The 14,492-nt window shown below is 35.4% G+C and overlaps 1 protein-coding gene across 1 annotated transcript in view; it reads right to left on the bottom strand.

The window, feature by feature from the left end:
• Positions 1–9,128: 9,128 nt before the first annotated feature.
• LOC107557246 (sodium- and chloride-dependent GABA transporter 2-like) overlaps positions 9,129–14,492 on the bottom strand; it is a 50,593-nt gene continuing 45,229 nt past the window's right edge. The window contains exons 14-15 of the mRNA XM_016240599.1: positions 11,851–12,062; positions 9,129–9,264 (exon numbers count right to left, since the gene is read on the bottom strand). Of these exons, the coding sequence (XP_016096085.1) occupies positions 11,931–12,062 (132 nt within the window). The 3' untranslated portion in view covers positions 9,129–9,264; positions 11,851–11,930. The remainder of the gene's footprint in view (positions 9,265–11,850; positions 12,063–14,492) is intronic.

The following is a 14,492-nucleotide window of genomic DNA, read 5'->3' as shown; positions in this document are numbered from 1 at the left end:
GACTCCATTTTAGTATGACCTCGAATTTAGGTTGAAAGGCAAATTGGTTGTTTGTCGGTCTTTAATTATTGCTATTATTCTGACATTTGGTTATTCTAGTTAATTCTTTACTTTGTATTTTACTCGTTCATTAGGAATCTATGTCACTTAGGGTACCTCACGGCGGCCGCTATGCATGGGCCCCACGATCACAAAACTCGACAGTTTGATCCTTATTCAGAGGTTTGTGGCTAATACTATTTAATATGCTTTAAATAGTAGGTCTGTTTAGCCCCCTACAGTTACCCATGTAATGCTCAAACATTAATCAGCGGTTTTGCTAGAACCCCTTGTCTAGCCCCCGATAGCTAATATAACTCTGTACAACTTAATTAATGCTGAAATCATATACATGGTTAACGTAACTGAGTACAACTTAAACTAAGGTCAAGCGGTTAGTCAGAAACCCATAACCTCACCTGATGTGCCCATGCTCCATCTAATCTGAGATCTAGTATGTACTCAACCCTGGACGCAGTTTTGCGGAAACATAAGCCTTCACTTAATCTACTTGAGATAATAACTTCAGAGTACGTCAGAATAAGTCAAGTGTAACAATTTATTATCAGTCAGGTAAATATGTATTATGTCAATTATCTCCATAGCCAATTCAACGATATTAAATCAATACAAGACATTCAATTCTCAAAGACGAATCTAAGAGTAAGATACATATCTGACTTTTAGTAAAATACATAGTACAGAGTGTGTGGACACATTCCATACTACGGGCTCTCTGACTACAGAATCGCCCCGACCCTTTTGCTGCAATCCTTTAAATACAAAACCAAGATAAAACATCCCCCAAGTGGACGCATGTACAAACAATTGGAATTTACATGAACCCAGGTCCCAGATCTGGGTGGTTTACACCTCAATGGGAACAGAAGGTAATTTGCATGGAATGACCCTCTACAGTAATCAAAGTATCTCTTAACTCTTAGGATCTGTATTATATTTTAGTCTACTTTTGTAAGATTAAGACCATTGTACCACTCGCCCTGAGACTATTCAAATGACACCAAAAAATTACAAAAACATACAAAAAAGAAAATGACAAATACATAAAACAAAATGGCAAAACTTTTAACTCTTGGAACTTTCAACTAAAATGAAAATGAAAAAGGAAAACATTAAAGGGGTCATATGATGCAATTTCAAGTTTTCCTTTCTCTTTGGAGTGTTACAAGCTGTTTGTGCATAGATATGATCCCTAAAATTGCAAAGACTATAGTCTCAAACCCAAAGAGATATTCTTTATAAAAGTTAAGACTCGTCCACGCCCTCCTAAAACGCCTCGTTTAAACACGCCCCCAGATGTCTACGCCACTGTGTGGGAAGATTTGCATAACACCGCCCAAATGTTCACGCAAAGAAATAAAGCGTAACTTTGATTCTCTCTGTAGTATTGATGCTGCCATCGCCATGTCGTGGAGACGCTGTGTGCTTCATTGTGAAAGAGAAACTACTTTGTATGGCCTTCCAAAAGAGGACACAACTAGAAATCAGTGGTTAAGTTGTATTTACAACACTGTTCCAGAACAGTTCAATCAGTGCTTAATTTGTAAATGAATAATTGCCGGATCCAAAACAGCAATTAAAAGGCGCTGTGATCGACACTGAAAATACAACTTAAGTTTTCCCGGAACATTCAATGACGTCACTAAATGGTGATGCCACAATTATATAGAGAGCATTGTTCACAAGTTTTAACCTAACTTGGGCACAGCTTCAAACCCTGGGTCAAAAATGGGTTGCCAGGATGATTTTAGGAAAATGTATATCTAAGATACATTAAAAATAACAAAATTTGTTTTCATAAAAATAAAATTCAATCATAGTATAGGTATAAATATGCAAAAAATATCTAACTTAAATAACTAACAGTTTTAATTAAACGCAAATCCTTGCTTTATTTTGCAAAATCACAAATGTTCTGTTGTTATTTTGAGTGTGCAAAAATAAAAGTAAACACTTTCTGCTTTCGAATTATGTCTTAATCTTATCTAGCGGTGCCTCGCGCACGCTCACACACACCACATATTCGCAACTCAAACATCACAGTCTGTTCATTATCAGAATAAAATAGCCTACAGTCAACCAAAAAAAAATGTTACACTGGTCAATTTAAATAGTCAGTGGTATAACTGGTCCACTTTGAATGCCAAGCACATTTTTGCTCATGTGAATATTATATTTCTGTCGATATACGAACGCGCGTGAAGTACAAAGCCTCTACATTATAAATAATAGTTTCATTCAAATGCGTCGCGAATATGGAAACATTAGGATTTGTGCCGAATGAGAGGCACGTGAGCCCAATGGTTTATATATTTTTATTTCATTCTTGTTCTGTTCTGAATACCATTACATTTATATAATTTGTTTTGGAGTGATAATGTTTATAGTTTTTATAATGTTTATACATTATAAGAGTTCACTTTATTGGTATTATTTCTGGTATTGTTACACTCTCTCCAAACGTTCTGCTGCTCACAAAACATCAATGAGAGCGAGTTTGAAGAATGCTGACTGGTCACAGTCAAAAATATGTTGAGGACCAATGCATATGATCCAAATATGCGCTCGCTCTCATATGCACGCATGCACTGTCACTATCTAATGGCGGATCCTTCAAAAACAAATACCGGAACGAAAAATCCGGTAGGATCCTGCTCAAAGTAAGCACTGAGTTCAACCCAAATATTCAGATGTGTGCAGCGCATTTTACGGACAACTGTTTCCTGAACCTGGGAGAGTAGCCTACAATGCCGGCTGTGCTCAAAGGTTGTTTCTATAAAGTGGGGCAATACCAACTTTGCAAGGACAGTCTGGCGCTTCTGACTCACAGCCTGTAAGTACATTTTCATATTTAAAGAATTTGCCACTGATGATTCAAATTTTTGAGCTTTTGTTGTTTGCCGTTTCTCTGATCACAAATGCAGACATGGTTTTATGTTGATGTGGTGCGAAATGCAACGCAACGCGTAAAAAGACAGTATAAGTCATTAAAATCCGTAATTATGTCCCCTGGATGCAACAGATGCCTCATTTGTAATGGGTTTTGTCTCGTGGCGCCGGGACAGGGCATCACAGTATGGTAAGGGGCGTAATATTTCCGTCACACGCTTGAGGTATTCGGCCAATCACAACGCACTGGATAGCTGGCCAGTCAGCGTACACCTCGCTTTTCAGAACGATGAGCTTTGTAAAAATCGACGCGTTTCTGAAAAGCGGGGCATAGAGGAGAAACAATAATGTACAGTATGTGGAAAATAATGTGTTTTTTTAACCTTAAACCACACAAACACATTGCATTACACCAAATACACAAAATAATGTTCTTTTTAGCAATGTCATATGACCCCTTTAAAATTAAACTATAAAATGATCTGTTATACTTAAATAACACAGATTTTTTAATGTCTATGAACTAGAGCTGTTCGTAAAGAAAGTCATACGGGTTTGGAACGACATGAGGGCAAGTAAACGATGGGCGTCGAAGCTTTCAAAGCTGAAGCTTCCTGTCGTTGAGTAACATTATTTTAATTATTAAATAAGGCACTTTCTTCTTCTCCAAACTCACATATGATGACCTGCGCTTTGAGTTGATGGATAATTCATGCTGCATCCAGAATAGAAGCTTCAGTGTCAATGACTGGGACAAAAGCATTGGCATGTATGTTCATGCTCGCGCAATCTGACAGATATTCACAAGTATTATGTGCCGTTAAGAGAATATTTATTACATCTTCAGGCACGCTGGTGGATTTGTGCCAGTGCTGTCAGACGGATTTGGGTGTTGTGTAATATGTGTCGCTATTCAAAAATTGCACACAGAGCCAAATTGCATTCTGCTTCTCATATAAGATATGACACTTCACGGATCTCCTGCTTAGTGTTTGTTTACTGAAGCTGAGTCACTTAATAGTGTTTCGTCAGAAACAGCAGACATGCAGGCTACAGGGAATCTTTAGAGTCTTTCTCTCATCCCATACAGTATGTGTACCTGCTCAAACACAGCACTTATCTGCAGGCAATAGTGTGCACTTACCATAACTTAACCAGAACTAGTCATTAAAAAGAAATTCAGTTCTAACATCATTTCATCACCGTCATATTATTTCAAACTTGTATGACTCTTTTATATGTGCAATAAAAAAGGAGATGTTTTGGAGGATGTTCATGCTCCCTTCTACCAGTACTGTAGCTCAAATAGTAAAGCATGGTGCTAACAATGCTTGAATGCATTAATGCAATAAGCCGTATAAATGGAAAATGTCTTTAACATATACATAATCTTATTTAAAATAAGATTTTTAATGTTTTTTTAACAATAAGAAGAATAAGGAATGACAAACACAATTCACTTAACACAGTCAACTGTCATTAAACGCATGATCAGATTATGTGCTATTATTCAAGAGTCAGTCCATTCTGTTCTAGAAAGTGAAGAAAGTCCCAGATCTCGTAAAATATGTGCTTTTTTTCTCCATCCACACAAGACGACAATTCTTTCATCCAGAGTGGCAGAGATGGACCATGAATACTTTTCCAGTGAATGACAATGACACGTTTTGCATGCAGTAGACACAGGTTTACAAACTTCTGTTTTCAAAGATAAGGCAGGTGGAAGAAGACCAAAAATACAAATTTTAGTGCAAACAGGGATTAATTTACCAATAGTTTTAGAGATTAATCAAACTAATTATTATTATATATATTTGTGTGTGTGTGTGTGTGTGTGTGTGTGTGAAAACCGTGATTATCTTTCAAATTGTTGGGCAATGTAAGAAAATAATGCTTTCATTCAGCAAGGATGCATTAAATTGATCAAAAGTGACAATAAAGACACTTCTAAAAATTTTTTTTTTTAATGTCATTACAAAAGATTTCTATTTCAAATAAATGCTGTTATTTTAAACATTCTATTTATCAAAGAATCCTATAAAAATAAAATGTATCACAGTTTCCACAAAAATATGAAGCAGCACAGCTGTTTTCAAAATTGATAATAATCAGAAATGGTTCTTGAGCAGCAAATCAGCATATTAGAATGATTTATTATTATTAGAAGGATGTGACACTTCAGCTGTGCATCACAGGAATAAATTACATTCGACTATAAATTCACATGGAAAACAGTTAAACTGTAATAATATTTCACAATATTTATAATTGTACTGTATTTTTGATCAAATAAATGCAGCCTTGGTGAGCAACCAAGGCGGTTACACTTTACTTGAAGGGGTGTGCATAAGACTGACATGACACCTTCATAATCATGACATGACACCTACATAATCAAGACATGACACATGTCATGAATATGAAGGTTTTTTATGCATGTTTATGACAACTGTCAGTAAGTGTCATTCGCTCAGTTATGTAATTTTTAATGCAAAGATGACATTGTTTGAGATGTATTTGTTATGGGCTATGGTTAGGGGTAAGGGTAGGGGTAGGGTTAGGTTAGGTTAAGGTCAAATAATGTCATATTTGCATTAAAAATGACATAACTGAGCGAATGACACTTAATGACAGTTGTCATAAACATGCATAAAACCTCCTTCATATTCATGACATGTGTCATGTCATGATTATGAAGGTGTCATGTCAGTCTTATGCACACCCCTTCAAGTAAAGTGTTACCGAAAAGGCTTCTTTAAAAACATAAAAAAAAAAAAATCTAAATTATTACAAATTTTAGTGTAATGAAAGTGAATGAGGAAGGATGCTTTCGGGCTTTGAACAGGACAAAAAAGCATCATAACAGTATGACTTCTGCTCTACATTTCAAGTCTTCTGAAGTGACAGGTTTGTTTGAGAATCAAACCCAAATTTAAGTAATTATTTTCTGAAAATCCGAAAATGTAATTTGATATAATTGTTTAATGCATCTTGACACAACATAATTGAATGCACATTAAATGGATTTTTAAGTGCATCTTTTACATGGATACCAACAATGTGAGAATCATTTTTCATGATAAACTAATCATTTGAACTATTCCATTTTCATTCAGGCCAATACATATGGTTGAAGCCCACGAGCACGTGTATGACACCCTGTTCCTCCACATACGGTGTTCTGCTGCATTTCTATATGAATGTGTGGGAGTTCACAAGAGAACACTGTGTACTATCACGCATCCATTCATAGTGATGGTGAAGCCCACCTCCTCACGCTCATCCCGCATTATGAGCTCAAAACCCCACAGCGATAATCAACAGTTACACTCAGCTTTAGTTACCATATGAATGACTTACAGTAGATGTTCAGCTCACATCTGGGAATTCATATATTAATGCACTTTAGTACACTGTAAAAAAGGATTTTCAAAGTTGTGAATAAATATTGGAGTAAAGGAAATACTATTTCAGTTTTTCTACTTCAACAGAATTTCACATTTAATTAAATGTTACTTGCGTTTCTTTGTAATTATTTATGAAATTTACTAGAAATTTTTGTTTTTTAAAGTATTTTTTCAGTTTATTTATTTATTGAAATTATTTTAGATGCATATAATTCCTTGTTATCAGACTCTTGTCTTATCGTGAATTATTCATCAGTGATGTTATTATAAAGAAAAACATATTTGTAAGTCACTTTGGATAAAAGCATCTGTTTATTGCATAAATGCAGGGCTGTCGCTAGAGGGGTGAAAGGTGGTGACAATTATAGGGGCCCCCGGCGATTTCAACCGACTGCCCGAGGCCAGCATGAAAGATACTCAGCTGATGGGCCAATAGGTTTGGGTACCGAAACCCGGTATGTAACCGGTATGTACTAGAACCGAATCAGAATGCAGATTTTGGTGCCTCATTTCAGTGCCACTTAAATGCTTGAGTGTTGATTGAAATATTTGTCCTGGTTCTCCGAAATGGAAATAAGAAGCATGGGTGTCGCTAGGCCATTTTTAGCGGGCCTATAGCGATTAGCTCCATAAACTGTACACAAATTCGTGATCACCTCAGAGTCAGTCCCCTTTAAATTTCATATGAAAACGGCGACAGATTTCATCTCCTCCCCGTCTTTCAGCGCTCTCTTCAATCCGCAGACCGTGGCGGCGCAGCGCGAACGGACTCAAACAGAAACAGAGGACACAAGGTGTGTTTATCGATAGAGTGTTATAATATCTGTATCTGTGCAGTTCTTTGTCATAAATACAGTTTACAAAAGGTCACGAGGGAGCAATCGGTTTCCTATCTATTGTAAAGTTTTCGCTGCGTTCACCCCTCATCACACCACAGCTGTTTCCTCCAGCGAAAATCTAGCCCTTAACACATATGAACGCATACTTTATAAAACGATCATATCGCTATTTTCATTTGAAAATTTTATATAAAACATATTACAGTGCATGTGGCATACCATACAGTCATTCACAGAACTGATTAAAGGCAGTGATAGACAGCACTCAGTCAATTCACTCATTATAACTAAATATCACAGTGATTGACAGAGATACAGTAGAAACATTATGTGTGGTTTTGTATTAAATATTGTTTTGTATTAAATAATGACCCAGATCATGAAATACATTTATTAGCCTTAGAGTAAGGGAAGCAAAACTCGGGAAATGAGAGTATCCGAGGAGCATGTGAATGCTATGTATATTTATTTTAAATATTTGTAACGTACTTTAATGTTATCTATCTTTCTTTTTTTGTGGCTCTTTTTTTTTTAAAGTATCGGCTCAGGCACCGGTACTGTTTTAAAAGTATCGATTTGGCACCGGTATCGTAAAAAAACCTAATCGATACCCAACCCTATGGGCCACTGCTGCGCATCGTCACAAAAGCTTTTCATTTGCACGTGTTTTTAAGACTTTTCAATTTAAACATTCAAGAGATTGTAAAGCATTCAAGCACAAGAAGACGCGAATGAACTGAGTTCGGTACGCACACAGAGAGCTGCGTCTCAGATGCACGAACACCAAAGGAGTCTCCTTTGTATTTTTTTTTGCATTCGAACGAACAAATACATCTCGCCAATTTAAACATTCAAGCACAAAAAGATGTGAAAAAGCTTAATTCAGCACCCGCGCGCACACATAGAGCCGCGTCTCATAGCCCGCGAAGACCGAATTGAGTTTTGCCTCTTCTTGCGCTTGAAAGGGCAAATACATAAAAAATTATGTCGAAATACCTGTCTTGGCAAGGATCTTCAAAAAACTGTTGGTTATGTATCATTGTATCATATCGGATGTGTATCATTATATTGGATGCATTGTCTCTTAAAATGACCGCGCTTAATTTACTAGCTGTTAATTCAAGAAAGTAAAAGAGAGAAAATCACTCACTGCTCTTAACTAAATTACATTGTAGTTTTGACAAGAATTATTCTATATTTAATTTATACAGTGAAGACTGATATTTGATATTGATATTTTATATTTGATTATTCTGTTTTTGTACTTGAACACCTACAAATTTGAAAAAACTTAAACATTGTGTAATTTGCAACTTTGTTCTATTTATTTAATTTGTGATATTTACACAATTTCAACAACTTGCACCAGGGCCCCTCAAACCCTAGCTACGGCCCTACATAAATTTAAATAATCTTTCATCAAAAGGTAATAACTTTCACCTCTAAAACAACATTGAAACTGCATTCACAAACAATTTTACTTACACAATGTGACATATTTCCCAGTGAAATAGTATATTCACGGGAAATAAATGGGCAGGACTTTAATTAAATATTGGACCACCAGTTAACTTTAACCAACAACTCACAATGGCCTACATGACATCAACTAAAAAATAACACATTTCAGAGGTGGAGCAAGTTATTTTGATGAAAGATTCTGAAAACAAACATGTTTTTCTTTTTAACGTCACAGCTGAATCACTCACAATAAGAGCAGGAACATGAATTAAAGTAAATAGAGTCAATATTGATTTTCTTGTGAAATTCTGGAATCATGTCAGACACTTTGCAATCAGGCCTGTTGTTTTTCCTGTGGTCAAAACATGGTGGTTATGATCCGGCCGTGAAGAGGCACCTCTCATCTCTCACCTATCTGTCAGTGGTTTGTGAGAAATCTTGTGATCGCAGAGTCTCATGGAGGTTGGCGGATGTTTGCTCAGGTCAGAGCGATGTGAGAAACCGCAGGCTGGTCGGCGTGGGCCAGTGTATGTTTTGGGTGATGAATGCTTTGGGATCTTTAGAGGTATTGCTGTAACCCACAGCTCAACTTTGGCTCGAGTTTTAACCTTCCAACAAATGCACAAGATTAAAATGAGCAAGATGCTTTACTCACAAGCTTTCCTGTGAAAACAGGCAGATTTGTTTACAAAGGCTGAGAACATGCCTAGGTATCTTTCTTTAATGCATCCACAAAATAAATCATAGCGAAACTGAAGAAGTGGTGTAGAAGTGAAGTTTCTTCTGTCTGACGTTTTGATGATTTTGCATGACCCTAAATTTTATTGGTTTTATCTGGGTTGTTGGAATGAGAGAGTTTACACATTAATTAGTTGCTAGCTGCAAGTTTTTGTCATGGATGTGTGTGTATATATATATATATATATATATACACACACACACACAAAATTATAGCATTTACATAAATGGCCATAGACTATGTACACACACAATAAATGTATATAATTATATTAGTGCTGTCAATCGATTAAAAAAATCGATTGTAGTAATTGAAGTAATTGGATTTTTCTGTAATAAATCACAACTGAATGCATAATTGCACCTAACATTAAAATTTGTAATCATAAATATATTTTCACACTGAATCTCCAAATGAACGTAAAAACTACATAAAGAGAGTACATTTTAAATATTTGTTTAATGGCATCTTTTTACTAAGTAATATGAATGAAGGCCAGTATCACTAATAATAATGCCTTTTTTGTTTTTCTTTTCTTTTAAAAATATATAGCCATTCTACATTTCAGTAAGATTTCTGCCATCATTTTTTACATTTAATAGGCCTAAATTTATATATATCATCATATAAAAATTATGGCATTTACATAAATGGCTCCAGACACTGTAGATAAACAGAGGCGGACAAACACACATATAAACAAACATGCTTTCATGCTTTGGCACTGTCAGTCCAATGTGCAATGGCTGTTGCAGGAGATGTACTGCTGCTGTACTGTACTGTATCAAACACAGGCATATTACAGCATCAGATATAATCTTCATCCACTGAACACAATAACACTCCACACAACCATATGGACACACACACAGACCATCCAATGCACTCTAAAATTAGAGCACACACTATCAAAACGTGCATATGGACATGCGTGCATGGACACGTGCGCAGACGGCATGCATATTGAGCGTCTGTGCGAATACACACACCCACACACACACACACACACAGACAGAGAGCCAACAGCACTAAATTAATCCATTTATAAAACAAGAGTGCTAAGAGGCATCTGTTATGTTCTGTCCCAGCATGCCTCATTCATAATAGAAAACCGCAGAGGTTTAAAGTATATTTACATGCTCTACAAACAAATGAGTCCTTTTGCATCACATTAAAAGACAAATGATTACTGACAGTGTCTGTAAAAAACAGAAATCAAATACATTGAAATCCAGTATCTGTCAATTTGGTGTCTGTTTTCAGGGTTCATCTGATTCTGTCATCTGTTCACTTTAGATGTGACACTGAGGTCTTGTGACTATAATTGAGAATACAGTAATAGACTTCTACTGCATTATTGTATTTATTATGTGACAGATCATGAAAAATATTAGTTATATTCCATATGCATAAAATGCATAAACATCAAAAAACGCTTATAAATAGATAAACAATTAACATGATGTACCTATATCTGCTGCATTTAAATTATATTAAATAATTTAGCCTCTAGTTTCTGAAAACCTGTCAAGAGCACATATAGGTGGTATTTCATCACAAAATCACAGGAGAAAAAAAACCTGTATGTTAATTTGCTTGATTATGTGTTTAGGAGCATTAAGACTTAAGACTTCTAACTTGAATTACCAAACAAAAGAAAAAAGAAAAACAACAGAGAGTTACCAAAAAAACAACAAAAAAACAAAACGAGTTGCCAAAACTAGAATGACCAGAAACATAAAGTGAATGCATTAAAGAAAGAGAATGAGGATTATTTTGCATTCAGATTATGGAGGAACATGCTTCATTATCATGAAAATAATATCATAATGAAATCCATTAGATCATATTAATCTGATTATTTGAGAAATGTTGTTCTATTTTCACACATCCCATTACAGTATGAGCAAACACTCAAGAGTCATCATGCCAGTAAAGATCTGATGTTTCATGAACACATCCTGAGCTGACTAACTCTGACTAGCATATCATAACCAGGCATGACAAGTTTCCAGCATCAGTAATATGTGATGTGAAACTGAAAGCAACAGCACAGCAGAACCATTTGCAATGAATGAACAAACACAGTTTCCAGGAGAGAACTAACCTATAGACCACATTTGTACTACTAGTGTACAGCTTAGTGTGCATAACAAAACAATAGATTTTTTTTAACTTAAGGACAAAAATAAAACCATTTCTGAATCTGTGCTAGTTTAAAAATATGTTCTATTGTAGACTGAGTCAAGAAAAAAGTTGTTCATTGGTTCATTTGCACTGAAAATGGAAGGTCAAGTGTATTGACTGATGCAAAAGTAGTAGGTCATCCAGATATTTCATGCATTTAGAGGATATATATACAAAGAACACATAGTATACACTTAGATTAACATGGGAGATAAGCTTTAATTGCTTTTTATTAAGCTTCTGACAACAAACAAAGAGTTTATTTTACCTTTGAGTCTTCAACATTCCACTACAGTCTCATATCAGAGCAAACGCTGGACTCTTTAGATCAGATCTGTTCAGTTTCACTCAATTACACCATGTTCTTAATGGATCTTTGGGCTTCTTTGTGCCAAGATCAAAGGTCAAACACGTACCAGTGTAAAGTTGCTCATCTGTCAGCGTGGAGTCCTGCACAGGGCGGCACAGCAGACATAGACGCTGGACACAGGAACACATGAATGGCTTGTTATTCAGGAGCAAGACATTAGGAGGGTTATTAGTCCAGACACTCGAGACTCTCTGTCTGCGTGAGGGATTTTATTTGCCACTTACATAAACAAATGTCATTTGGATAACAATAACGCATGGCTTACAGGACTAGAAAGCTTGTCTGACTCTGGATGGCTAAAACGCTTGGATTTGTGATTAAATGTTCTACATCATCCCTTTTTATAAAGGAATGGATTAGAACAGTCCCGTTAAGTATCTTGCATATGATATAAGTATTACATGTGGAGCTCTCTTGAAAACTTTTACTATGTTTTTACTAAAAAATATTTCTCTATTGGTGGTACTGGATCTTAGCGCTGCATTTGACACTATCGGCCACAACATTCTTTTGAGTAGACTACAAAATTATGTTGGCATTAGTGGAATTGCATGGTCATGTTTCAAATCTTACTTATCTGACCGCCATAAATTCGTAGCAGTGAATGACAAGACATATTTATCACAAGAACAGTATGGAGTGCCACAAGGCTCAGTACTAGGACCATTGCTTTTCACACTTTACATGTTATCCTTGAGAGATATCATCACGAAACATGTTAGCTTTCACTGTTATGCTGATGATACTCAGCTCTATATTTCTTCGTGGCCTGATGAAACATACAAATTCACAAAACTAATAGAATGCATAGTTGATATAAAAAACTGGATGACTAGTCATTTCCTACTGCTAAATTCTAAAAAAAAAACCTGCATGTAATAACCTAAAACACTGTCTTACACTTGACGGCTACTCTGTTAATTCTTCATCATCAGTTAGGAATCTAGGTGTGCTATTTGATAGCAAGATTTCCTTTGAAAGCCATGTTTCTAGCATTTTTAAAACCACATTTTTCCATCTTAAAAATATAGCTAAATTATGATCTATGCTCTCAATGTCAAATGCAGAAACGTTAATTCATGTGTTCATGACCTCGAGGTTAGATTATTTTAATGCTTTATTGGGTGGTTGCCAGTGGTGTATAAAGTACCTGAAAGCCACACTCAAGTTAAAGTACAGATATCTTACTAGAAATCTTACTAGAAGTCACCGTTTAGAATATTACTTGAGTAAAAGTCTTAAAGTATGTGATATTTATTGTACTTAAGTACGAAAAGTATTTTGTTTTATCGTAAACATACTTAAGTATTGAAAGTAAAAGTACAAGTAAATACAAAATGGAAAAGAAGCAAATACATATATATAAAAAATTTTCATACACAGCTTAAGTAGCAAGATTGTGTTCAGTTTGAACTCTTTGTTCCATTTTGTATTTTTGGGTAAGAATAAGAAGCACTTCATCCGGTACTTAGTGTCTTTCATTCCAACATAAGAAAACATTTCTGGAATCTGCATCTGACATAGCATTTAGATGTATTTACACAGTTTATGTATCACAGAGGGGACATGGATGCATTTAAACTGCAGTTACAGATGCATAAATAGGCCTAATGTTTTGGTTTTAACATAAATCGTTGAATAATGATATTTGAAATAATTTAAAACATTAAAAAAACAGTCGAAATGTGAAATTAAAACCGCCAGTAGGTGATAGCAAGTGACTGTTAATGAGTGAGTCATTGAGATTCAGTCGATTCATTCAAACGGCTGATTCATTCAGAAACAAAGCATTTGACTGTGTCAATGAGTGAATCACTGAATAATTTATTCAACCGATTCGTTCAAAAAGCTGATTCATTCAATAAGTAAACACCATTGAATACAATACAATACAAAAAGAAAACAATAAGCAACAGTGCTGTGATCTTTGTTTGGAACTATTTTCGTTAGCAAAATTGAGTAAAAACAGGCAATATTATGTCTAAAATGTAAGTCACTTATTGCTTTACTGAACTTGTATAAAATTATTATTAAATGTGTTCATGCTGAAATCTGTAGAAAAACGGTACTCTTTGTGTGATATAGATTAAGTTAACTATATTGAATTATATAAATATAAAACGTATACAGAAGCATTTTTTTGCCATCTATAATTTAGAATGCCTTGAATTTTGAGTTTTAATAGACTAATAAATCACGTGCGTGTGTGATTTGCTGATATAGCCTACTTGATAATGTCAGATCGCACATCATTACAACAACCCTTACCACATTATCGCAGACGATGCTGTATCGCACAACACACCCCAGACTCGACTTGAGTGGAAAATTAATCATCCATGGTTGTGCGCACTTGTTTGCATGTGAGCAAAGGTGTTTTTAGGAGTCTAACTTGCAGACCGCAGACCACTGATTCATCAAATCTGCTTTCCTGCAGTCCGTGTTCTTCTGACTTCTGACTATTTTGTAGTAAGTAACGAATATGCTTCGGGGAAATGTATTGGAGTAAAAGTATACATTTTAATTAGGAAATGTAGTGG

The sequence above is a fragment of the Sinocyclocheilus grahami genome, unplaced genomic scaffold, assembly GCF_001515645.1.
Source record: "Sinocyclocheilus grahami isolate Dianchi unplaced genomic scaffold, SAMN03320097.WGS_v1.1 scaffold595.1, whole genome shotgun sequence".
Lineage (NCBI taxonomy): Eukaryota > Metazoa > Chordata > Actinopteri > Cypriniformes > Cyprinidae > Sinocyclocheilus > Sinocyclocheilus grahami.
The sequence above is the reverse complement of the archived record's forward strand: the minus strand, read 5'-3'. Positions and strand labels throughout refer to the sequence as shown.